Source organism: Symphalangus syndactylus, chromosome 8 (genome assembly GCF_028878055.3).
Source record: "Symphalangus syndactylus isolate Jambi chromosome 8, NHGRI_mSymSyn1-v2.1_pri, whole genome shotgun sequence".
Taxonomy (NCBI): domain Eukaryota; kingdom Metazoa; phylum Chordata; class Mammalia; order Primates; family Hylobatidae; genus Symphalangus; species Symphalangus syndactylus.
In genome coordinates this window covers 83050353-83078234 of record NC_072430.2, presented here as the reverse complement: position 1 = coordinate 83078234, position 27882 = coordinate 83050353, and the positions used below count along the sequence as shown (strand labels likewise).

General features: G+C 39.9%; 1 protein-coding gene across 2 annotated transcripts in view; it reads left to right on the top strand.

Moving 5' to 3' along the window:
• The window catches only part of CCDC141 (coiled-coil domain containing 141), a 238239-nt gene that overhangs the window by 78843 nt on the left and 131514 nt on the right, over positions 1-27882 (top strand). For both annotated transcript variants that reach the window (XM_055289881.2, XM_055289880.2), the window contains exon 5: positions 9267-9520. In XM_055289881.2, coding sequence (XP_055145856.1) covers positions 9267-9520 — 254 coding nt within the window. The remainder of the gene's footprint in view (positions 1-9266; positions 9521-27882) is intronic.

The following is a 27882-nucleotide window of genomic DNA, read 5'->3' as shown; positions in this document are numbered from 1 at the left end:
TAGTTTCTTTTGCTGTGCAGAAGTTTTTTAGTTTAATTAGATCCCATTTGTGTATTTTGGCTTTTGTTGCCATTGCTTTTGGTGTTTTGGACATGAAGCCTTTGCCCATGCCTATGTCTTGAATGGTATTGCCCAGATTTTCTTCTAGGATTTTTATGGTCCTAGGACTTACGTTTAAGTCTTTTATTCATCTTGAGTTGATTTTCGTATAAGGTGTAAGGAAGGGGTCCAGTTTCTGTTTTCTGAATATGGCTAACAGGTTTCAAACACCATTTATTAAATAGGGAATATTTTCCCCATTGCTTGTTTGTATCAGGTTTGTCAAAGATCAGATGGTTGTAGATGTGTGGTGTTATTTCTGAGGCCTGTGTTCTGTTCCATTGGTCTATATATCTGTTTTGGTACCAGTACCATGCTGTTTTGGTTACTGTAGCATTGTAGTATAGTTTGAAGTCAGGTAGTGGGATGCCTCCAGCTGTGTTCTTCTTGCCCAGGATTGTCTTGGCTATGTGGGCTCTTTTTTAGTTCCATATGAACTTTAAAGTAGTCTTTCCAATTCTGTGAAGAAAGTCAGTGGTAGCTTGATGAGGATAGCATTGAATCTATAAATTACTTTGGGCAGTATGGCCATTTTCACGATATTGATTCTTCCTATCCATGAGCATGGGATGTTTTTCCATTTGCTCATGTCCTCTCTTATTTCCTTGAGCGGTGGTTGGTAGTTTTCCCTGAAGAGGTCCTTCACATCCCTTGTAAGTTGGATTCCTAGGTATTTTATTCTCTTTGTAGCAGTTGTGAATGGGAGTTCACTCATGATTTGGCTCTCTATCTGTTATTTGTGTATAGGAATGCTTGTGATTTTTGCACATTGATTTTGTATTCTGAGACTTTGCTGAAATTGCATATCAGCTTAAGGAGATTTTGGGCTGAAGACGATGGGGTTTTCTAAATATACAATCATGTAATCTGCAAACAGAGACAATTTGACTTCTTCTTTTCCTATTTGAATACCATTTATTTCTTTCTCTTGGCTGACTGTCCTGGCCAGAACTTCCAATACTATGTTGAATAGGAGTGTTGAGAGAGGACATCTTTTTCTTGTGCCAGTTTTCAAAGGAAATGCTTCCAATTTTAGCCCATTCAGTATGATATTGGCTGTGGGTTTGTCATAAATAGCTCTTATTATTTTGAGATACATTCCATTGATACCTAGTTTATTGAGGGTTTTTAGCATGAAGAGGTGTTGAATTTCATTGAAGGCCTTTTCTGCATCTTTGGAGATAACATGTGGTTTTTGTCATTGGTTCTGTTTATGTGATGGATTACATTTATTGATTTGCATATGTGGAACCAGCCTTGCGTCCCAGAGATGAAGCTGACTTGATCGTGGTGGATAAGCTTTTTGATGTGCTGCTGGATTTGGTTTGCCAGTATTTTATTGAGGATTTTCACATCGATGTTCATCAGGAATATTGGCCCCAAATTTTGTTTTTTTGTTGTGTGTCTGCCAGGCTTTGGTATCAGAATGATGCTGGCCTCATAAAATGGGTTGGGGAGGATTCCCCCTTTTTCTATTGTTTGGAATAGTTTCAGAAGGAATGGTACCAGCTCCTCTTTGTACCTCTTGTAGAATTCACCTGTGAATCCGTGTGGTCCTGGGCTTCTTTTTTTGGTTGGTAGGCTATTAGTTACTGCCTCAATTTCAGAACTTGTTATTGGTTTATTCAGGGGTTTGACTTCTTCCTAGTTTAGACTTCGGAGAGTGTATGTGTCCAGGAATTTATCCATTTCTTCTAGATTTTCTAGTTTATTTGTGTAGAGGTGTTTATAGTATTCTCTGATTTTGTTTGTATTTCTGTGGGATCAGTGGTGATATCCCCTATATCATTTTTTATTGTGTCTGTTTGATTCTTCTCTCTTTCCTTCTTAATTATTCTGGCTAGCGGTGTGTTTTGTTGATCTTTTCAAAAACCAGCTCCTGGATTCATTGATTTTTTGAAGGCTTTTTCCTGTTTCTATCTCCTTCAGTTCTGCTCTGATCTTAGTTATTTCTTGTCTTCTGCTAGATGTTGAATTTGTTTGTGGTTGCTTCTCTAGTTCTTTTAATTTTGATGTTAGAGTGTCAATTTTAGATCTTTCCTGCTTTCTTTTGTGGGCACTGAGTGCTATAAATTTCCCTCTACACACTGCTTTAAATGTGTCCCAGAGATTCTGGTACGTTGTATTTTCATTCTCACTGGTTTCAAAGAACATCTTTATTTCTGCCTTCATTTCCTTATTTACCCAGTAGTCATTCAGGAGCATGTTGTTCAGTTTCCATGTAGTTGTGTGGTTTTGAGTGAGTTTCTTAATCCTGAATTCTAATTTTATTGCACTGTGGTCTGACAGGCTGTTTGTTATGATTTCCGCTCTTTTGCGTTTGCTGAGGAGTATTTTACTTCCAATTATGTGGTCAATTTTAGAATAATTGTGATGAGGTGCTGAGAAAAATGTATATTCTGTTGAATTGGGGTGGAGAGTTCTGTAGATGTCTATTAGGTCCACTTGTTCCAGAGCTGAGTTCAAGTCCTGAGTATCCTTGTTAATTTTCTGTCTCATTGATCTGTCTAATATTGACAGTGGGCTGTTAAAGTGTCCCACTATTATTGTGTGAGAGTCTAAGTCTCTTTGTAGGTCTCTAAGAACTTGCTTTATGAATCGGGTGCTCTCGTATTGGGTGCATGTATATTTAGGATAGGTAGCTCTTCTTGCTGCATTGATCCCTTTACCATTATGTAATGCCCTTCTTTGTCTCTTTTGATCTTTGTTGGTTTAAAGTCTGTTTTATGAGATTAGGATTGCAACTCCTGCTTTTTTTTACTTCCCATTTGCTTGGTAAATATTCCTTTATCCTTTTATTTTGAGCCTATGTATGTCTTTGCACATAAGATGGGTTTCCTGAACGCAGCACTCTAATGGGTCTTGACTCTATCCAATTTGCCAGTCTGTGTCTTTTAATTGGTCCAGTTAGCTTGTTTACATTTAAGGCTAATATTGTTATGTGTAAATTTGATCCTGTCATTATGATGCTAGCTGGTTGTTTTGCCCGTTAGTTGATGCAGTTTCTTCGTGGTGTCAATGTTCTTTACAATTTGTTATGTTTTTGCAGTGGCTGGTACGAGTTGTTCCTTTCCATGTTTAGTGCTTCCTTCAGAAGCTTTTGTAAGGCAGTCCTAGTGGTGACAAAATCTCTCAGCATTTCCTTGTCTATAAAGGATTTTATTTCTCCTTCGTTTACGAAGCTTAGTTTGGCTGGATATGAAATTCTGGTCTGAGAATTCTTTTCTTTAAGAGTGTTGAGTATTGGCCCCCACTCTCTTCTGGCTTTTAGGGTTTCTGCAGAGAGATCCGCGGTTAGTCTTTGTGGGTAATCCGACCTTTCTCTCTGGCTGCCCTTAACATTTTTTCCTTCATTTCAACCTTGGTGAATCTGACGATTATGTGTCTTGGGATTGCTCTTCTCGAGGAATATCTTTGTGGTGTTCTCTGTATTTCCTGAATTTGAATGTTGGCCTGCTTTGCTAGATTGGGGAAGTTCTCCTGGATAATATCCCGAAGAGTGTTTTCCAACTTGCTTCCATTCTCCTTGTCACTTTCAGGTACACCAATCAAACATAGATTTGGTCTTCTCACATAGTCCCATATTTCTTGGAGGCTTTGCTTGTTCCTTTTTATTCTTTTTTCTCTAATCTTGTCTTCTCTCTTTATTTCATTAAGTTGATCTTCAATCACTGATATCCTTTCTTCTGCTTGATCTATTCAGTTATTGAAACTTGTGTATGCTTCACGAAGTCCTCGTGCGTGTTTTTCAGCTCCATGAGGTCATTTATATTCTTCTCTGCACTGGTTATTCTAGTTAGCAATTCATCTAACCTTTTTTTCAAGGTTCTTAGCTTCTTTGCATTGGGTTAGAACATGCTCCTTTAGCTCGGAGGAGTTTGTTATTACCCACCTTCTGAAGCCTACTTCGGTCAATTCGTCAAACTCATTCTCCATCCAGTTTTGTTCCCTTGCTGGTGAGAAGTTTTGATCCTTTGGAGGAGAAGAAGCATTCAGGGTTTTTGGCATTTTCAGCCTTTTTGCACTGGTTTCTCCCCATCTTTATGGATTTATCTACCTTTGGCCTTTGATGTTGGTGACCTTCAGATGAGGTCTTTGAGTGGGCGTGCTATTCCTTTCTGTTTGTTAGTTTTCCTTCTGACAGTCAGACCCCTCTGCTGCTGGTCTGCTGGAGTTTGCTGGAGGTCCACTCCTGACCTTGTGTGCCTGGGTATCACCAGTGGAGGCTGCAGAACAGCAAAGATTGCCACCTGATCTTTCCTCTGGGAGCTTTGTCCCAGAGGGCCACCTGCTAGATGCCAGTCAGAGCTCTCCTGTATGAGGTGTCTGTCAGACCCTACTGAGAGGTGTCTCCCAGTCAGGATACACAGGGGTCAGGGACCCACTTGAGGAGACAGTCCGACCCTTATCAGAGCTTGAATGCTGTGCTGGGAGGTGCGCTACTCCCTTGAGATCTGTCAGGCAGGGACATTCAAGTCTGCTGAAACTTCGCCCATAGCCGCCCCTTTCCCCAGGTGCTCTGTCCCAGGGAGATGGGAGTTTTATCTCTAAGTCCCTGACTGGGGCTGCTGCCTTTTTTTTTCAGAAATGCCCTGCCCAGAGAAGAGAAATCTGGCAGTCTGGCCACAGCAGCGTTGCCGAGCTGCAGTGGGCTCCCACCAGTTCAAACTTCCCAGTGGCTTTGTTTACACTGTGAGTGGAAAACTGCCTAGTCAAGCCTCAGCAATGGCGGATGCTCCTACCCCTGTCAAGCTGGAACGTCCCAGGTCAATCTCAGACTGCTGCTGTACTGACAGTGAGAATTTCAAGCCAGTGGATTTTAGTTTGCTGGGCTCTCTGGGAGTGGGACCCGCTGAGTCAGACCACTTGGCTCCCTGGCTTTAGCACCCCTTTCCAGGGGAGTGAAGAGTTTTGTCTCGCTGGTGTTCCAGGTGCCCTGGGGTGTGGAAAAAAAGAACTCTTACAGCTAGTTTGGTGTCTGCCCAAATGGCTGCCCAGTTTTGTACTTGAAACCCAGGGCCCTGGTGGGGTGGGCACCTGAGAGAATCTCCTGGTTTGTCGGTTGCGAAGACCGTGGGACAAGCACAGTATCTGTGCCAGAGTTCCTCAGGCTGTCCCTCACGGCTTCCCTTGGGTAGGGGAGAAAATTCCCCTACCACTTGTGCTTCCTGGGTGAGGTGACGCCCCACCCTGCTTTGGCTCGCCTTCCGTGGGCTGCACCCACTGTCCAACCAGTACCAATGAGATGAACTGGGTACCTCAGTTGGAAATGCAGAAATCACCTTCCTTCTGTGTCAATCTCTCTAGGAGCTGCAGACCTGAGCTGTTCCTATTAGGCCATCTTGCCAGCAATCGTGGATGTTTTTTATATCTTAAACCTAGCTAGGGTATACATTCCTGGGGGCTCATTATACTATTATCTCTACTTTTGTCTCTATTTGAAAATACCCATTAATTATGTTCAAGAGAAACCATCCCACTGGGGAACATTTAGAATATTTTTTAAAGTATTAGGAAGAAATATCTTACATGATCTCAGGACCAAGATGGTGACCTTGATGCATTTTAGAAAGTACTCATTTGGAAAGTTTATTTAACAATCTATAAACCTATCCACCTTGTGTATACCTATTATACCATCTTAAATTGGTTATTTATACTTAATAATTGTGGCAAACTATAGAGGTATTAATATAAAATATGATGTATTTTATGAACTTTAATGATAATTTTTTAGTTAGACTGAAAATTAATCAAAACAATTAATGAAAATTTATCGACTATCTTCTAAGTTTACATCACAAGGTATTGTGTCAGTAAGTAGGATTTTGTATGTGCTGATATACAGTCTTTAAAATAAATTGACTGTAAAGATGTTCTTGAAGGTCGCAATATATCTAGACAGTTTACTCTTGGGGAAAAACACATCACTTTGTAAGATCAACTGATGGAATAAATAGCTAGGAAAATGTAAACTGTGAAAAAGCAAAATGTAAGAAACTGAAAGACCAAGGGAACTGGCAGAGGAAACTGAGGGAAGAATCCATCCACCTCAACAGCCATCGTGGTAGCAGGTAACAGACTGACTCAGCCTGGATACATTTTACAAGTTAACGCTGGCTCAGGAGGCTGTGTGCCTGGCAATACTGTGGTAGTTGTTATATTGTTTTGGCAGAAGGTGAAACAGAAAACCAGAAAAAAACTGTGAATTTTAAGTTTGGCTAATTGTTCGTATTCTCGTGGGAACCAGAACAGGTTGACCATTAGTCTGCAATACCCTGAGGGCCTAAAGTTGTGCCTCCCTCTCTCATTTGCGAAGTCTAATGTGTAAGAGTTAGTTACAGGAAGGAAGGAAACCCTGTGGAGACCCTGTTGCCTTCCCAAACTTCTCGTGTGTGGGCTGTATGTGTGTGTGTGTTTGCATGTAGCTGTTCACAATATCATAACAAGCTCTTCAATGCAAAGGAAAAATACTATTTCTCTCTCTCTGTAAAAGGAGACTCCATCATACTTCTTACTTCATTAAGGCTATACAAATTAAACTATTCAGTCTGATAGGCAAGGCCTGCTATAAGCTGCCTTTACCTCATTTCTCCAGTTGTGTCTTGGACCTCCCCATAAGAACTTGTTCTGAACAGACAGATCTTTTCCTGAACCCTACCCCCAGCCCCATCTTGTTCATGTTTGCTTCCATTTCTTTTTTCCAAAGAAATTGACTTGAATTATAATGTTCTCCCTGACTTTTCTTACGCTATTTACATTCTCCCATTCTTCTGACCTGGTTGAAGTCTGTGGTTGTTTTTGTCATTTGTTTCTTTGCATTGTTGACTCACAATCAAATTGCCCAGGGAACATAATCACACTCTCCTCATTCTGAGCAGATACTATCAGCTAATATTTTACAGGACCGATCTAGGTCATGTGGAATAAACTACTTCGAATTATTTCCTTTTCATCTCAAAATGCCTTTTTACAGTATATTAACTTATCTCATTCTGTCCTCCAGCTTTCCAAAAAAAAAAAAAAAAAGTGTCAATTGAAAGAGAAAACTGGCCCAACTACCTCAGCCTACATCATTGCTATGTAATAAACTGCCAAAAGTTAGAATGCTGAAGTTGAGTGCATCCCTATAGCGGAAAGAACACTGAGCTATACTAATCACGAGTCTTGAGTTTCAGCACCGGTTCAGTCCATTTTTATTAGTGTCTGGCTTGGTAAGATGCTTAGTCTCTGAGTGTTCTCCACAGTTCCGCCATCCTGAAAAACAAAAAAACAAAAAACAGTATATTTGACCCTGTTATTCTTTTGAGATACTGTCCTAGCATTTTCTTTTCTTCTAATAACAAATGTCTCAAAGATTGTCCTGCTTGTTGCCTTCCCACTTCTCAGCTCAGTTTCTTCTCACTTCTCATTGCCTTCTCACTCCTCAACCTGGTAACTTGGATTCTGTTTCCATCACAAAACCCAAAATCTTCTTCTCAACTTCTCTTTTTTACATCTCTGGAGAACTTCTGATCTCTAATATTTGTAGCTCCCCCAATTTCCACACCCTCTTTCAAAACATTTCTCACTCAAGCATTCTACAAAAATGATTGCAAATCTCCTGTTCCAGTCACTGTGCTAAGTGCTGGGTACAGTCATGGTCTCTATCCTCATGTTGCAATGGAGCCATCTGGTTTGTACTTTGAGGAGGTGACAGTTGACATGAAATATGAGTACAGTAAAGGTAACGAAGGAGGGTGTTGAGGAGAATGGTGTCCCTGTGAGTGGACATAGTGAAAGGTTCAGGGTCAGGAGAGAGTATAGCATATGTGAGGAATTTAAAGAAGATAAGAATGAAAAGTTGAGAGATTGAGACAATTTGAAAAGGAAGGAAGAGAATAGACCATGCCAGACATAGTAATCTACATTAAGGGGTCTGTCTTTAATTTTAAGGCATTGGGGTGCCATTGTTGTAAGTGTGAGTGTGTGTGTGCATGTGTGTGTGTGAGAGAGAGAGAGAGGAAAGAAAGAAGGAAGGAAGGAAAGAAAAGAGAAAGAAAGAAAGAGAAAGAGAGAAAGAAGGGGAGGGAAAGAGATGCTATGTTTAGAAAAGATCGCTGTGGCTGAAGTCTGGAGCATTGATAGATGGATGGGAGAGAGGATACAATTAAGAGAAGACTGAACATCCAGGCAACAAATGATGCTTTCCGTGGTGAGGACAGAGAGAAGTAGACAGATGCCAGAGATAGCATGTAAAATCAACAGGTCTTGATGATGGCGGGATGAAGGAGAGGGATGTCATGGACAACTCCTTCTTTCTGCCTGATGGAGAGTGGACAGTTCCCCAACTGCTCCTTCAGTTGATCCCCACGTGTAGATGCTCCTCAATGTGCTATTCTCAACTCTTTCTCCTTCTACACTTTCTCCCTTGGTAGTTCTTCAATTTTTAGGCTTAACATCCCAATTCTACAAGATGTTACCTGAACTTACAATGCTATTTACTCCAGGGATCACATACTGGTAGCCCATTTGGCAGATATCTATGCTTCATTATCCTGTGATTTTTTTAATTAAAAATAGGAATTATGAAAGATTTAGAAGTCAGAACTTTCATATAAAATTTGCATTTGAAACTCTTTTAGTAATTGGAAGCTCCATCAACAATGAACCCATATTCCTCATGTCAACAGTTCGCCAGAACTGAGTTACAGCTGACCGCTTAGCAAGCATTTTCCCTTTGTCATAGCCCCTGACATCTGGGCACCTGGCCACCACATTTATTGAGTTTTTGTTTGGTCATCCCAGGCACTAGCCTTTAAATCTCAGCTTTAGTCCAATCACCTCAGAATGTAGAACAATTACCCAGCATCATACCGCTGCAAACTGCAGCAGTGTCAAAATCTCACCCTCATTCTACTCCCTGTCCTGAATCACACAGTTGCTGAACAAAGCATCCCATCAGTTGGCAGTTAGCACTATCACAATTGTTAGGCTAAGGTGTTTGACCAGTTTTTTCTTTGAAGTACTGTAGGCAGTTTCTGTTTACATATTTTAATTCCTTGCAGCACAACTTGTTTTTTATTAACATAAAAATTACATATATTTTAAATTATGAAGAGTCTGAATATTGCTGTATAAAAGCTTGCTAATATCATTATTGTTTTTTCTTTCTAATTTTCTTCTAGAACTCTTGGAACGGTCTTTAGCCCTTTTAAACAAAAGTCAACAACTCACTGACTTCATAGAAAAATTCAAGTGTGAAGGACCTAATGTGAATCCTGAGTTGATTCAGGGAGCTCATAGCAGCTGTCTGAAGATTGACAGCCTTCTTGAACTTCTACAAGACAGGAGAAGACAACTAGACAAGTACTTGAAGCAACAGTGGCAAGAATTGAGTCAGGTTCTGCAGATATGTCAGTGGGACCAACAAGAAAACCAGGTAACCCAAAGGGGCATTGGATGATGTTCCAGCCTCAGCTGATTAGTTGTTATATGGATTAACCATTCCCCGGGGCAGTTTGTCAGTCTTCATGGTCAAATCTTTTGGTCTTTGGTCCAAAAGGCTTTCATCCAAACTACCATGTTGTTTTTCCCTGTAAGTAATATAAAAACAAATATATGCATTTTTTTCATTATACTGTTGATTGTATAAATGAAAGAACACCTGTGGGTAGTTTTGAGAATGAATGTATTCTATTGTTGGATTCTTCCTTCCAGGTCACTACTTTTAGACATGTTTCTTTGACAGTTTGAAATGTTAATTGCAATTTTCTTGAAAGTTGAAGAGGCATGATGCTGCCGAATTGTGCTAGATTGCTGCTTACATCAGTAAAACAGTCTGTCATCCCAAAATAGAGATAATGTTCTTAGAAGAGTAGTCTGATGCCAATCAAGAAGTATGACCTTGGCCCATAGCTGCAGGATCTGTGGTCAGAGGGCTTTGGGGGTTGATGAGTTTGCAGGCTCATTAGAGCTCATTAACCAGGCTGCGGGCACATTTCTGATGGGTTGTCAATGTGCTTGACATGCATTCCTTCTGCTACAATTATTTGATGTGAAGAGTGGGCAGAAGTCTCTCTGCAAACCCCCAACTCAATTAAGTGAGATGTTTATCACAACACTTCTGATTGTCTTAATTCCATGTTTAAATCTGTACAGATTAAGTGGAAGGAATTTTTAGGGAGAAATTATGTGGAGGGGGGTCTCCTGGCCTAGATACACAGGAAAGAGGTTTTTTCGTATGTTTAATATTATTACTCCATCCAAATTGAAGAGACATTCATATAGCTGGAAGGGCATATGAGTCCAGAAGAAACTGGTTCTTATTTCGAGCTGGAAAAATGAGAGCTTAAATGATGATCAACCTTTCAGTTAATACTTATTGAGCACTTACTATGTATCAGTTCCCATCATAAGTGCTGGGGATATACTAGACCACAAGACAGTGCCTTTTTCCTCTAGGAAATTTTCTTCTAATTCAGTGTTTCTCAACCTTGGCACTATTGACATTTGGTGCTAAGTAATTCCTGGTTGTGGGAGGCTGTCCTGTCCAGCACACTCTAGGATACTGAGCAGCACTGCTGGCCTCTATCAATGAGATACCAGTATAACATCCCCAGTTGTGAAAAACCAAAACTGTCTCTAGACATTGCCAAATGTCCCCTGGGGGACAAAATTAATACCAGTTAAGAACCATTGTTCTAATGTGATGAGAAGGACTTATAATAAACAAATGATGAGTACGATGATAAACCTGATAATGAAATCAAATAAGGTAATGAATTTTGACATGTGTTGGTCAAGTTTTCATCAAAAAAGGAATCAAAGAAGCCTCTCCGAGGAAGTGGCACAGAGCAGAGACCCAAATGCAGATGCCAGTCATTTATTCTCCTGCTTGCATTTTGTTGCCATTCCCCTCTAAGTCACCATACACTTTCTAAGCTGCCTTGCTTTTATCATTTTAACCTGACTGCTGCCCGCTTCTCCTGTCCTGCTTCTGTCGTGCTTTACCTGCTGACTCTGCTCTAGCCGTTATACACTCTCACATGCTCATTCCCCAAAGCATCATTGCCCAATGCAAAGTTCTTTTCTTGATGACTCTGGCATAACAAGAAGGAAATTAATCCTCAGGACACGAAACAACTTAAAATTGTAAGACAACTTTTCCAAAGTTCTTTGTCTTGAGCATCAGTGGGTGTATTTTAGCTCACTTGCTCCTCTCTGTCTGTCTCTCTCTGCCCTAATCCTGACCAGCCACCGTGTTCCCAGAGCTGCTATCCGCTTAAAGGAACCTTCCTTTTATCTCTTCATTCTTTCTTTTTTTTCTGTAGTGTTTTATTTTTTATTTTATTTTATTTTTTATTATTATACTTTAAGTTCTAGGGTACATGTTCACAACGTGCAGGTTTGTTACATATGTATACATGTGACATGTTGGTGTGCTGCACCCATTAACTAGTCATTTACATTAGGTATATCTCCTAATGCCATCCCTCCCCGCTCCCCCCACTCCACAACAGGCCCCAGTGTGTGATGTTCCCCTTCCTGTGTCCAAGTGTTCTCATTGTTCAATTCCTACCTATGAGTGAAAACATGCGGTGTTTGGTTTTTTGTCCTTGCGATGTGTTTACAACCCCAAGCCCCTTCCTCTAGTGCTTCCAAAAATACATTAAAAACTCCTCTTGCTTTATCATGCAGAGAAGTATTTGTCTTTTAAACCTCAACATCTCTTATCCAGATTAACACAGAGACCTTCTCTCTCCAAAAAAAAAAAAGCTCATCAAAGGGGCTTCCCAAACAGAACAATTTTCCCAAGAATAAGAAAATAGCTACAGTAAGTTTTATTTAGTTATTTTTAAAACAGTAATTTTGGCTTTCTGCCCCATGACTATAGCAGTAATTATCCACTTGAATCCTCTGTAGTAAAAAAAAAAAAAAAAAAAAGGAAAAAAATCACCTGAAAATTTAGAAGATTCAAAATGAACATTCTAACCCAGCCACATTCTTAAAGGAAATCTAAATACCTTGCTAAACCTGGAAAGCAGAAATATATTTGCTAATAAGTAAAGTAAGGTATAGCAGAAGGTTTCTGACTTGGTAAGTTCTCTAACTTATGGGGTCTCATTTTTTTTTGGAGGTGAGTGCTTTTGGGAGGGGTGCTTTTTAAAAAGTAAAGTTTATTTTTTTAGAGCTCTTTTAAGTTCACAGCAAAATTGAGAGAAAGGTACAGAGATTTCCTATATGCTCCCTGCCCCGACACCTGCAGTTTCCCTCTTTATCAGCATCCCCCCTCAGAATAGCTTGTTTACAATCAATGGACCTACAGTGACACATCATTATCACCCAAAGTCCACAGTTTACGTGAAGGTTCACTCTTGATAATGTACGTTCCAAATGTCCAATTCCATGTACATATGGGTTTGAACAAATGTATAATGACAGGCATCCACCACTATAACATCATAGAAACCATTTTCACTGCCCTAATAATCCTCCGTGCTCTGCTTATTCATTGCTCCCTTCCCTCTAACCCCTGGTAAACACTAATCTTTACTGTTCTCATAGTTTTGCCTTGTCCAAAATGTCATAGTTAGGATCATACAGGACTTTTCAGATTGGCGTTTTTCATTTAGTAATATACATTCAAGTTTCCTCCATGTCCTTTCATGGCTTGATAGCTCATTTATGCTTAAAGCTAAATAATATTCTAGACAACCCTGGGCAAAGTAGGGAGACCCTGTCTCTACAAAAAATGTTTTAAAGTAGCCAGGTGTGACGGCGTGTACCTGTGATCCCAGCTACTCAGGAGGCTGAGGTCAGAGGATCCCTTGAGTCTGGTAGGTTGAGACTGCAGTGAGCCATGATTATGCCACTACACTTCAGTCTGGGTGGCACAGAGCAAGACTCTGTCTCAAAACACATAAATAAATAAATAAATATCCCATCGTCTGCATATACCACAGTTTGTTCATCCATTAATCTACTGACATCTTAGTTGCTTCCAAATTTTGGCAATTATGAATAAAGCTGTTATGGACATCAATGTGCAGCTTTTTATGTGAACGTAAGTTTTCAATTTATATAGATAAATACTAAGGAACACGATTGCTGGATCATATGGCAAGAGTGTGTTTAGTTTTGTAAGAAACTGCTAAACTATTTTTCAAAGCAGCTGTACCATTGTGGATTCCCACCAGCAATGAATGAGTGTTCCTGTTGCTCTACATCCTTGTCAGCGTTTGGCATTGTCAGTGTTCTAGATTTTGGCCACCTTAATAGGTGTGTTGTGGTGTCTCGTTGCTGTTTTAATGGGCCTTACCTTTAAATTGGGAATAATACTTGACTCATAGAGTTGCTATAAGAATTAAATGAAATAATGTGCAAAACATGTAGCACAATGCATAGCATTTTAAGAGGTACTTAATCAATATTAGTTTCTTTGCCCTCCCTCTCTGTGGTTAAACCTTACAACTTATAAAAGCTTTCTTGGCCGGGCCTGGTGGCTCACGCCTGTAATCCCAGCACTTTGGGAGGCCGAGGCGAGTGGATCACCTGAGATCAGGAGTTCGAGATCAGCCGCAACATGGAGAAACCCCGTCTCTACTAAAAATACAAAATTAGCCAGGCATGGTGGTGCATGCCTGTAATGCCAGCTACTCGGGAGGCTGAGGCAGGAGAATTGCTTGAACCTGGGAGGTGAAGGTTGTGGTGAGCCAAGATTGTGCCGTTGCACTCCAGTCTGGGCAACAAGAACAAAACTCCATCTCAAAAAAAATAAATAAATAAAAATGCTTTCTCATTCAGCCCAGATTCTTTCCCCCAGGTGTAGCATTACTGTTATACATGTCGAGGTCTCTTAATACTGTTTAGTTATTGGAGGCTGTTACAAGTATAGTTAGGCTTTAAGAATGCACATTCGTGGTCAAGGGAATGAGGCTGTAATTTAGACTCCATTCCTAACAGCACTTGACAAAAATTAATTATAATAAGAACAATAAACGTTATAGTAAATATAATCAGTCAATAAACAAGATTAGGCTGGGCGTGGTGGCGAATGTTTATAATACCAGCACTATGGGAGGTGAGGGGGGGCAAATTGCTTGAGCCCAAGAGTTCGAGACCAGCCTGGGTAACACGGCAAAACCCTGTATCTACAAAAAACACACACACACAAATTAGCCAGGCATGGTGCTGTGCTCCTATAGTCCCAGATACTTGGGAGACTGAGATGGATAGGTGGCTTGAGCCCAGGAGGCCAAAGCTGCAGTGAGCCAAGATCGCACCATTGCATTTCAGCCTGGGTGACAGAGTGAGACCCTCTGTCTCAAAAAATAAAATAAAAATGAAATTTAGACTCTGAATCTTAAAACACCTATGTTACATTTTCTCTTGTTAACAGCAGCGACAGTGGTTGGAGTAGTTAGTTAATAAAGCTGAGTATTGTCTCTTTATGCTTGTAAGAGTACAGATCCTGGGGCCTTGGCTGGGTTCAAATCCTGGCTTCACCACTTACTGGCTGAGTAACAGCAGTTATTTAACTTCCCCGAGGCTCAGTTTTCTGTAAAAATATGAATAATACCAACTACTATCTTAGTGTTAGCAGTTGTTACCATCACGTCTGAAAAAGATAGTGAAGGCCCAACATATTACATACTGTTCCCACTCCTCGCCCTGGCAATGTCATCCTCAGATGACAATTGATCTCAGATTGAAGACCAGTTTTATTATTTGAGTTCACAGGATGTGATAAAATAAAAGTCAGTTTAATAATGTTAACAGCTACCCTTGTTCAACGGGCACTGAGTTGATAGTTTAAAACAAAAAGTAGTACCTTTTTTTTCTGCTTGTGATTTAAAAATACTTCTTTGTTAAAATGTAGACATCACCCTCCATGCAGATTGCTACTAGAAATTTGGCATACTGCCACCTTCTAGACTTTTATACAAATGTGCGCACAGTCATAGGCACACACACATTTATTAAAAAAAAACTAAACAAATGAAAATTAATTGAATTAGCCTATATATACTGTGTTATAACCTGTTTTTTTGTTAAATTGAAAGAAATCATAAACATACTCTGTGTTTAAATAGATCAGTTAATTTTAATAAGTGTGTGGTATTCTGCTATTTGAATAAAACAATTTAAACAGTATTTTATTAATGAGGAAATAGAGTTGCTTTGATTTCTTAATATTATAAACAATAATTAATGCTTACTCTGTTGATAATTGCATGAACAAGGAATCACTTTAAAGTCCAGGTATGTATAAGCACAAATTATCTCACCTGAGTTTTTCAGTTTTTCTGACTTCTGTTTATTATTATTATTATTATCTTTTTTCTTTTTGAGACAGAGTCTCGCTCTGTCACCCAGGCTGGAGTGCAGTGGCACAATCTCGGCTCACTGCAACCTCCACCTCCGGGGTTCAAGCAATTCTCATGCCTCAGCCTCCCGAGTGGCTGAGACTACAGATGCACGCCACCACGCCGGTTATATTTTTTGTATTTTAGTAGAGACGGGGTTTCACCATGTTGCCCAGGTTGATCTCGAACTCCTGGGCTCAAGTGATCTGCTGGTCTTGGCCTCCCAAAGTGCTGGGATTACAGGCATGAGCCACCGTACATGGCCTGAATGTTCTATTTTAAAGTGTTGCTGGTGGTACAATGGTGAAGAATTGCAGCAGGGACACTAAGCTGAGTGTCACTCAGTTAGTAATTTGGGTTTTATAGTTATCATGTTCTTGGATGATCTACCTGATAATTCTAGAACATATGGAACCACATTTCATTGAAGGGCAAAGTTGTTTTTTTTTTTTTTTTTTTTTTTGTCAGTTCTGTCTTATTTTAAGGGAACACAGGAGCTATCAATCTTTACACTAATGAAATATCAGCTTTGTCAATCATTTTAACCACTTAAGAAAAACGGAAATTAAGTAGAACATTAGAACAAAGATTACTGATGAATAATAATGTGGATGTCTGAATATGTGATGTGTCTTCTCTCATAAGGGCCATTTAAAAGATACATTTAGTGCTTCTCTGTTTCTAAGTGCTGTGGCTTAATGCTTTTGAACTAAAATAGTTCAGCTAATTCTCCTTTGGAAAAGAAATTAGGTGACCAGCATGATGGGGACTTAGGATTCACATCAATTGCAGGAAAACAGTAAACGAAAACCACATACTCTCCTATCTTAATTGGGATGCGATAGCCTCATAAAGATAATTATAGCATGTTCTTTCATCATTGTTTTTCAGATATAAAAAATGCACTCTTGTTTTACATTTAATGATAAGCAACTGACCTTTCTTTTCAGCTCCAGCAGCATCTTATTTTGCAGATAATCTGCCTCATTAATGAAAACCAGAAGCAGCTTGAAGTATTTTGTGCATAATTAATTATCTTGGCAAGAAGATTTATGAATGTAATTTTTCTCAATTGCTCCAATCAGGCATAAGTGAGAAAAACAAATACATTAAAACTAAGCTATTCATGGTCTCTGTGTACAAGACAGTGTCAAAGACGTCTAGGAGTATTAAGACATGAGGGCAGACAATCTCTTTTTACTACCCAGATCACATATAAGATATACATCTTTAGGGGCAGGAAGGATAATAGAATTCATATCAGAAGGTTTTATGGTTTTATAATTTGAGTAAAATGTGTATCATAATCATGCAGTATATTCCTTGTCAATGGGCAATGTAAATGACATTAGAGATGACATATATGAGCATAGTCTCTGGGCACCAATCTTGTGTCTGGTGGGCATCTATAAAACTGTGCACCCATACAGGCACATGTGAGCGTATTCTCTTGTATATGATGCCACCTTCTACTAGGATTTAGAACTTGAATGACTGAGCAGCTTAAATGCATAATTTTAAAAGTCGTCCTCTGGAAGTTCCTTGACTTATCTGAGCTTCTTATCTATTGCTTTGGAAATTTTGAAATGGGGATACTAAACCTATCACCAAGAGATTTTGTGAGAATTAAGTGAGAAGGTGTGAGTGAAAATACTTTGAAACATTTATATCAGCAAAATGTCAGTCCTGGTCCCATGATTGTGATGACGCATGATGAGCCTCTTCGGTTGCATTCTTGAGTGTATCTTTCATATTCCAAGGGGTGGTATTCCTGAATAAACAGTGTATTCCCAAAAGTGGAATTTGGGGGTTGATAGAATATGAACTTTTTTTTTTTTTTTTTTGAGAGGGAGTCTCGCTCTGTCGCCCAGGCTGGAGTGCAGTGGCGCAATCTTGGCTCACTGCAGACTCTGCCTCCCAGGTTCACGCCATTCTCCTGCCTCAGCCTCCCGAGTAGCTGGGACTACAGGCACCCGCCACCACACCCGGCTAATTGTTTTGTATTTTAAGTACAGATGGGGTTTCACCGTGTTAGACAGGATAGTCTCGATCTTCTGACATTGTGATTCGCCCGCCTCGGCCTCCCAAAGTGCTGGGATTATAGGCATGAGCCGCCACACCTGGCCGAATGTGAACATGTTTTAAGGCCCGTGATCCATCTTGTCAAATTACCCCCACAAAAGTTGTTCAAATTTGACTCCAACTACTTGGAGTTGAGTACTAACTAGTTCCCACCACATTGGTCAATGTTGAGCATTACCTTTTATTTTCATGTTTGCAAATCTGGTCTTCTTGTTTAAGTTAGTATTTCCTAAATCTCTAGTGATTGCATTAAAAATGCATCTATTTATAATGCATTTGTGTCTCAATAAATGTGAGCTGCTGCCTCAAAAAACACAAAAAGAGAAAAAAAAGTCCTTCTCTGAAGGCAGCTTTCATACATTGGCTGGCATAAGGCCAAATAAGGGTTGCATTATTTTGGTGACACTGGTATCAAACTGTTGGGTCAGTAACAGGTATAAATGACTGTCCAACTGTCCATAGATGAAAATCTATCACAGAATTTCATTTTGGTACATAGGCTGTTTCTAGAATTCTCTCTAGGGCACGCCAACAGTAAAAGCAAAGGATCTGATAGTATTTGTAGAAGGAGCATGTAATTTTGATAGAAAAAGAAATCTTTTCCAACTGGAATGTATGCAAATGACTATTGCTTCCAATGGCACTGTAGTTCAAAGGTTGAAACAGAGGGACTCTAGTGCAGATGGCATGGATACCAATCCTAGCTTTTATATTTACTAGGTGTGTGGTTTTAGGCTAGTTACTTGGCCTCTGTGCCTCAGTGTCCTTTTCTGTAAAATGGGAATAATAATAGCATCTAAGTATAGATTTATTGTAAAAACAAAAATATTATATATTGTTAAATGCTTTGAGCACAGCTTGGCATATTGTAAGTGCTCAGTAATTTTCAAATATTCACCATATCACTACATACTTTGATGGTCACTTTCTGAGCTTTACTGGATAATCACTAGCATAGAAAATGAGACACATTGGCCATATCCCACACCAATTCCATAAACCACTAGATAGTCTTAACTTTCTAAAATGTTCTGATATGAACAGGACATAAATGCCATTTCATGGCTTTATATCCAGTCTAGTTTACTCAAAAGGTCAATTTTAGCTGCAAGATAGAGTTAAAAACCAATTTTCCCCTCCTTAACTTTCTCTGCCCTTTAGCTATTTCTTTAGATCACTTATACTTATTATAGTTGATTACATTTTCATTAAATTAGGCCATTCCTGTATACTGTTCAATTGAACTGATGGCTTAACAACATTTTGGTTATTGAAGCCCCCAAGTCGGTTGGTGAGGGGGATGGGGACACACACTGTGACCATATTCATTCTCAGAAGTGATGAGTGTGCTCCCTGGGGAAGGCTCTGCGGTTGCTTCTAACCCTCATGCCCATTGTATGACAAAATTAGCTGTTGCTGCCTGAGCTATCTGCTAAGCCCTGGAGCTGCCTGTCGGTCTCATTTTACCTCTCTAAGCTCTTTTCCTTCATACCCCTGGTGTTGCCCCTGGTGATCATTGGCTTTTCTTTTCTCCTGCCACCATCCCAAACTAGCCAGGGAGTAGAAATCATTTTCTCCTCTTCCCTCATTCTCACAATCCAATCCCCAAAGACAACTCAAAAGGATGAATTAATTTTAATGAATGTTGTAGGGAGACTGTTAAGCAAATAATCAATGGCATGCTTTAAAAAGATTAAGACACCTTTTAAAATTTACCAGTTATTTATTTTCTCTATATGACAGTTTCTGATTCATTGTTTTTCCCAACAACCAGAGGTTCAGGCCAAAATTTTGGTAGGAAATCCATTAATCTGCCTGACCTAGGAACTGGGAAGGTGAAATGAAAATGTCAAACTTTGGTCCCACTCCTAAGTAGTTCTGTACTGTCTGTCGGTCTGTCTCTCACTCTCTTTCTCTCACACACAGTGAATATAATTGGCTGAAGATAACCTAGGATGGAACTTTAAGTTATATTGGGAAAACCATGCCTTCAGTATCTTTGGGAGGGATACACATTGCCAAGACACTTGATGGGGCTCTGTTTCCTCTCTTGAAAAACAATGTCTTTCCACTGCTGGGAAAGTTATTTTCTTTTTTTTTTTTTTTTCATTGCTATTGGTGTTCTTTATTGTTGAAGCATTTGTCTTTCCATATAGAAGTGGGAATTTCTAAGATATTTCAATATATATTTTTTTTATTATTATACTTTAGGTTTTAGGGTACATGTGCACAATGTGCAGGCTTGTTACATATGTATCCATGTGCCATGTTGGTTTGCTATACCCATTAACTCGTCATTTAGCATTAGGTATATCTCCTAAAGCTGTCCCTCCCCCCTATCCCCACCCCACAACACTCCCCGGAGTGTGATGTTCCCCTTCCTGTGTCCATGAGTTCTCATTGTTCAATTCCCACCTATGAGTGAGAACATGTGGTGTTTGGTTTTTTATCCTTGAGATAGTTTACTGAGAATGATGATTTCCAGTTTCATCCATGTCCCTACAAAGGACACGAACTCATCATTTTTTATGGCTGCATAGTATTCCATGGTGTATATGTGCCACATTTTCTTAATCCAGTCTATCGTTGTTGGACATTTGGGTTGGTTCCAACTCTTTGCTATTGTGAATAGTGCCACAATAAACATACGTGTGCATGTGTCTTTATAGCAGCATGATTTATAGTCCTTTGGGTATATACCCAGTAATGGGATGGCTGGGTCAAATGGTATTTCTAGTTCTAGATCCCTGAGGAATTGCCACACTGACTTCCACAATGGTTGAACTAGTTTACAGTCCCACCAACAGTGTACAAGTGTTCTTATTTCTCTACATCTTCTCCAGCACCTGTTGTTTCCTGACTTTTTAATGATGGCCATTCTAACTGGTGTGAGATGGTATCTCACTGTGGTTTTGATTTGCATTTCTCTGATGGCCAGTAATGATGAGCATTTTTGCATGTGTTTTTTGGCTACATAAATGTCTTCTTTTGAGAAGTGTCTGTTCATGTCCTTCACCCACTTTTTGATGGGGTTGTTTGTTTTTTTCTTGTAAATTTGTTTGAGTTCATTGTAGATTCTGGATATTAGCCCTTTGTCAGATGAGTAGGTTGTGAAAATTTTCTCCCATTTTGTAGATTGCCTGTTCACTCTGATGGTAATTTCTTTTGCTGTGCAGAAGCTCTTTAGTTTAATTAGATCCCATTTGTCAATTTTGGCTTTTGTTGCCATTGCTTTTGGTGTTTTAGACATGAAGTCCTTGCCCATGCCTATGTCCTGAATGGTATTGCCTAGGTTTTCTTCTAGGGTTTTTATGGTTTTAGGCCTAACATGTAAGTCTTTAATCCATCTTGAATTAATTTTTGTATAAGGTGTAAGGGATCCAGTTTCAGCTTTCTACATATGGCTAGCCAGTTTTCCCAGCACCATTTATTAAATAGGGAATCCTTTCTCCATTGCTTGTTTTTGTCAGCTTTGTCAAAGATCAGATAGTTGTAGATATGCGGCATTATTTCTGAGGGCTCTGTTCTGTTCCATTGATCTATGTCTCTGTTGTGGTACCAGTACCATGCTGTTTTAGTTACTGTAGCCTTGTAGTATAGTTTGAAGTCAGGTAGCGTGATGCCTCCAGCTTTGTTCTTTTGGCTTAGGATTGACTTGGCAATGCAGGCTCTTTTTTGGTTCCATATGAACTTTAAAGTAGTTTTTTCCAATTCTGTGAAGAAAGTCATTGGTAGCTTTATGGGGATGGCATTGAATCTATAAATTACCTTGGGCAGTATGGCCATTTTCATGATATTGATTCTTCCAACCCATGAGCATGGAATGTTCTTCCATTTGTTTGTATCCTCTTTGATTTCATTGAGCAGTGGTTTGTAGTTCTCCTTGAAGAGGTCCTTCACATCCCTTGTAAGTTGGATTCCTAGGTATTTTATTCTCTTTGAAGCAATTGTGAATGGGAGTTCACTCATGATTTGGCTCTCTGTTTGTCTGTGATTGCTGTACAAGAATGCTTGTGAATTTTGTACATTGATTTTGTATCCTGAGACTTTGCTGAAGTTGCTAATCAGCTTAAGGAGATTTTGGGCTGAGACAATGAGATTTCTAGATATATAATCATGTCATCTGCAAACAGGGATAATTTGACTTCCTCTTTTCCTAATTGAATACCCTTTATTTCCTTCTGCCTGATTGCCCTGGCCAGAACTTCCAGCACTGGCCACTGAATAGGAGTGGTGAGAGAGGGCATCCCTGTCTTGTGCCAGTTTTCAAAGGGAATGCTTCCAGTTTTTGCCCATTCAGTATGATATTGGCTGTGGGTTTGTCATAGATAGCTCTTATGATTTTGAGATATGTCCCATCAATACCTAATTTATTGAGAGTTTTTAGCATGAAGAGTTGTTGAATTTTGTCAAAGGCCTTTTCTGCATCTATTGAGATAATCATGTGGTTTTTGTCTTTGGTTCTGTTTATATGCTGGATTACACTTATTGATTTGCGTATGTTGAACCAGCCTTGCAACCCAGGGATGAAGCCCACTTGATCATGGTGGATAAGTTTTTGATGTGCTGCTGGATTCGGTTTGCCAGTATTTTATTGAGGATTTTTGCATCAATGTTCATCAAGGATATTGGTCTGAAATTCTCTTTTTTGGTTGTGTCTCTGCCAGGCTTTGGTATCAGGATGATGCTGGCTTCATAAAATGTGTTAGGGAGGATTCCCTCTTTTTCTATTGATTGGAATAGTTTCAGAAGGAATGGTACCAGTTCCTTCTTGTACTTCTGGTAGAATTCGGCTGTGAATCCATCAGGTCCTGGAATCTTTTTGGTTGGTAAGCTATTGATTATTGCCACAATTTCAGAACCTGTTATTGGTCTATTCAGAGATTCAACTTCTTCCTGGTTTAGTCTTGGGAAGGTGTATTTGTCGAGGAATTTATCCATTTCTTCTAGATTTTCTAGTTTATTTGCGTAGAGGTGTTTGTGGTATTCTCTGATGGTAGATTGTATTTCTGTGGGATCAGTGGTGATATCCCCTTTTTCATTTTTTATTGCATCTATTTGATTCTTCTCTCTTTTCTTCTTTATTAGTCTTGCTAGCGGTCTATCAATTTTGTTGATCTTTTCAAAAAACCAGCTCCTGGATTCATTAATTTTTTGAAGGGTTTTTTTGTGTCTCTATTTCCTTCAGTTCTGCTCTGATTTTAGTTATTTCTAGCCTTCTGCTAGCTTTTGAATGTGTTTGCTCTTGCTTTTCTAGTTCTTTTAATTGTGATGTTAGGGTGTCAATTTTGGATCTTTCCTGCTTCCTCTTGTGGGCATTTAGTGCTATAAATTTCCCTCTACACACTGCTTTGAATGTGTCGCAGAGATTCTGGTATGTTGTGTCTTTGTTCTCATTGGTTTCAAAGAACATCTTTATTTCTGCCTTCATTTCGTTATGTACCCAGTAGTCATTCAGGAGCAGGTTGTTCAGTTTCCATGTAGTTGAGCAGTCTTGAGTGAGTTTCTTAATCCTGAGCTCTAGTTTGATTGCACTGTGGTGTGAGAGACAGTTTGTTATAATTTCTGTTCTTTTACATTTGCTGAGGACAGCTTTACTTCCAACTATGTGGTCAATTTTGGAATAGGTGTGGCGTGGTGCTGAAAAAAATGTATATTCTGTTGATTTGGGGTGGAGAGTTCTGTAGATATCTATTAGGTCCACTTTGTGCAGAGCTGAGTTCAATTCCTGGATATCCTTGTTAACTTTCTGTCTTGTTGATCTGTCTAATGTTGACAGTGGGGTGTTAAGATCTCCCATTATTATTGTGTGGGAGTTTAAGTCCCTTTGTAGGTCACTCAGGACTTGCTTTATGAATCTGGGTGCTCCTGTGTTGGGTGCATATATATTTAGGATAGTTAGCTCTTCTTGTTGAATTGATCCCTTTACCATTATGTAATGGCCTTCTTTTTCTCTTTTGATCTTTGTTGGTTTAAAGTCTGTTTTATCAGAGACTAGGATTGCAACCCCTGCCTTTATTTTCTGTTCCATTTGCTTGATAGATCTTCCTCCATCCTTTTATTTTGAGTCTATGTGTGTGTCTGCACGTGAGATGGGTTTCCTGAATACAGCACACTGATGAGTCTTGACTCCTTATCCGATTTGCCAGTCTGTGTCTTTTAATTGGAGCATTTAGCCCATTTACATTTAAAGTTAATATTGTTATGTGTGAATTTGATCCTGTCATTATGATGTTAGTTGGTTATTTTGCTCGTTAGTTGATGCAGTTTCTTCCTAGCCTCGATGGTCTTTACAATTTGGCATGTTTTTGCAGTGGCTGGTACCGGTTATTCCTTTCCATGTTTAGTGCTTCCTTCAGGAGCTCTTTTAGGGCAGGCCTGGGGGTGACAAAATCACTCAGCATTTGCTTGTCTGTAAAGTATTTTATTTCTCCTTCACTTATGAAGCCTAGTTTGGCTGGATATGAAATTCTGGGTTGAAAATTCTTTTCTTTAGGAATGTTGAATATCAGTCCCCACTCTCTTCTGGCTTGTAGAGTTTCTGCCGAGAGATCAGCTGTTAGTCTGATGGGCTTCCCTTTGTGGGTAACCTGACGTTTCTCTCTGGCCACCCTTAACATTTTTTCCTTCATTTCCACTTTGGTGAATGTGACAATTATGTGTCTTGGAGTTGGTCTTCTCAAGGAATATCTTTGTGGCGTTCTGTGTATTTCCTGAATCTGAATGTTGTTCTTCCTTGCTAGATTGGGGAATTTCTCCTGGATTATATATTGCAGAGTGTTTTCCAACTTGGTTCCATTCTCCCCATCACTTTCAGGTACACCAATCAGACGTAGGTTTGGTCTTTTCACATAGTCCCATATTTCTTGGAGGCTTTGTTCATTTCTTTTTATTCTTTTTTCTCTAAACTTCCCTTCTCACTTCATTTCATTCATTTCATCTTCCATCACTGATACCCTTTCTTCCAGTTGATCACATCGGCTACAGAGGCTTCTGCAATCTTCATGTAGTTCTCGATACTTGGCTTTCAGCTCCATCAGCTCCTTTAAGCCCTTCTCTGCATTGGTTATTCTAGTTATCCATTCGTCTAATTTTTTTTCAAAGTTTTTAACTTCTTTGCTATTGTTTTGAATTTCCTCCCGTAGCTCGGAGTAGTTTGATCGTCTGAAGCCTTCTTCTCTCAACTCGTCAAAGTCATTCTCCGTCCAGCTTTGTTCCATTGCTGGTGAGGAACTGCGTTCCTTTGGAGGAGGAGAGGTGCTCTGCTTTTTAGAGTTTCCAGTTTTTCTGCTCTGTTTTTTCCCCATCTTTGTAGTTTTATCTAGTTTTGGTCTTGGATGATGGTGATGTACAGATGGGTTTTTGGTGTGGATGTCCTTTCTGTTTGTTAGTTTTCCTTCTACCAGACAGGACCCTCAGCCGCAGGTCTGTTGGAGTTTGCTAGAGGTCCACTCCAGACCCAGTTTGGCTGGGTGTCAGCAGCGGTGGCTGCAGAACAGCGGATTTTCGTGAGACCACAAATTCAGCTGTCTGATAGTTCCTCTGGAGGTTTTGTCTCAGAGGAGTACCTGCCCGAGTGAGGTGTCAGTCTGTCCCTACTGGGGGGTGCCTCCGAGTTAGGCTGCTCAGGGGTCAGGGACCCACTTGAGGAGGCAGTCTGCCCGTTCTCAGATCTCCAGCTGCATGCTGGGAGAACCACTACTCTCTTCAAAGCTGTCAGACAGGGACATTTAAGTCTGCAGAGGTTCCTGCTGACTTTTTGTCTGTGCCCTGCCCCCAGAGGTGGAGCCTACAGAGGCAGGCAGGCCTCCTTGAGCTGTGGTGGGCTCCACCCAGTTCCATCTTCCTGGCTGCTTTGTTTACCTAAGCAAGCCTGGGCAATGGCGGGTGCCCTTCCCCCAGCCTGGCTGCCGCCTTGCAGTTTGATCTCAGACTGCTGTGCAAGGAATCAGCAAGACTCTGTGGGCATAGGACCCTCCAAGCCAGGTTCGGGACACAATCTCCTGGTGTGCCGTTTTCGAACTCCATTGGAAAAGCGCAGTATTAGGGTGGGACTGACCCGATTTTCCAGGTGCCCTCTGTTACCCCTTTCTTTGACTAGGAAAGGGAACTCCCTGACCCCTTGCGCTTCCCGAGTGAGGCAATGCTTCGCCCTGCTTTGGCTCGTGAACAGTGTGCTGCACCGACTGTCCTCCACCCACTGTTTGGCACTCCCTAGTGAGATGAAACCAGTACCTCACATAGAAATGCAGAAATCACCTGTCTTCTGTGTCACTCAGGCTGGGAGCTGTAGACCGGAGCTGTTCCTATTCGGCCATCCGGAAGTTATTTTCAATGAGTCAGAGGTAATGCTAGAAATAAAATTTAGGTCCAGAGACGTCTACTGTACTGATTTTGTCCATTCGACTAAATGGCTTTCCATCCATTAAGTAGTTGTAAGTAAAGAACCTACCTAAACACAAATAATTGTTGTGGGCTATGTTAAGAAAGGAAGTCCTTAGTGCCTTTTTTCATGAAATATAGATGTGAGAAGAGAAATTATATGCTAACATAAGTCAGAATAGTTAAATACATAAAATTATTATTCTAGACAGGAAAAAGGATTGTATGTAAAGCTGTTCATAAAGTAACAAGTTTGCCTTAAAATAACATATTTTAGCTTTCCTACTGCCCATCAACAGAGAATACCGGGATTTGATACTGGAATTTATTGAGGAGATACTGATACCTTCCAGTTGATTTCAGTAATTCACAAAGGGCTCCCAAATTCAACAGAAGAAAATTGTGAGCGTTGTCGTCCTGGAATCTCTAAGTCCAAATAATAACAGGCCAATAACTAGATCAGTCCCAGAATACGTCTAAAAATGGAAACCCGATCCACGTTTTTGGCAGTAATTGTTTTTTCCTGCTCTCCTCCCAAGTCTGCAGGTACAAACATCAGAAATACAGCTTTAGTATCTCTTCTAATATGCATTAGAATCACCTAGTGGACCAAATGGATATTTCAAGTCTGGTCATTGCTAGTTAAGTCCAGAGCTCATTTGACTGTATTGTCTGATACAAAATAAAGGCAACTGGTTCCCCTACTGCAAAAAAAGAAAAAAAAAACCCAAAGCCCTATGGAAACATGCCCCCAAAATCAAAGCAGGCCTTAGAACTGTCACCTGTGACCATCAATAGAAAACATTTCTGTATATGTGTGTGTTTTTGGTAATTGCTAGAGAGGCTGTCAAAAAGTCTTGGGTTAAAGAAGATAAATAATTGATGCCTTTTTCCTTTATCAGGTTTGTGTACTTAATAGAACCTGGTTATTCAGCAAGTTCTGCACATGGAAAAGAAAATGAAAGTAATTTGATGAGATTTTCATCTCCCCTTAAGCATTTCTGTTAAGGTCATTTGAATTGCTTATTGCTAGCTCACCTCCTCCAGCATATTTTAAATAAAGATAAAAGAGATCTGATTTCAGATTGTAGAACAAATTGCAGAAAAATAAACTGCAGTGGTTTATGGCATTCTGATGTGTTGCTTCGTGCTGCAGCAGAAGTTCACCTTCTTGCCGCCTGAGTTGTTTATCCTTGACCATCAGAGAGCATTTTCTACTGCGTGCATAACCCATCTTTCAGTCCTGTCTTTGGCACATGTCGTTTGGGAGCTGAAATTCTCATCCTGCTTTTGCTGTCACCACTGCCCACAGTTGGCCTCTTGCTCTCAGAGACTCCTTCTGAGAGGCCTGATCCACACACCCATTCTCCTCTCTAATGAACTATTTTCACGGAGCCCCTGATTGTATATGGGACCTATTTCTGTGTTAAAATTGGATTCTATAACCATAGCTTTGCATTTTGGTTTTTATTTTAAGGACGTTCATAAATATAGCCTAATGAGAACCATTTCTCTTCTCCAGAATCCTTTATTTCTGCAGATGTATATAATGAGCAAGAAAAATATTGCATAATATGAATTCTGACACTGGCATTTCTGTCCCTACCTACAAGAATTTCCTCTTACTGGTTGTGTGAAATTAGGCAAGTTATTGAACTGTCTATTGAACTGTTACCTCATCTGTTAAAAAGGCAAATATCTCTATCATAGGAGGGGTGCAAAGGTTGATTGAAATTATGTTGTAACCTGCCTAAATTCGTACCTAATACTTCTCTTAGAAGGAAGGCTGGTTAACTTCTTTTAAGAACCTTCTTCATTCTTATCTACCAGCAGGGGTCCAAAGTGGGACTTGCAACAAGAAAAAAAAAAAAAAGGAGTCCTTCTTTGCCAAAGACTAAATACCATCCCACTCTTCCAACCTTCCCACTTTTTTGGTACATCCCTGTATCAACTTTCCTCATGCATCTTCAGT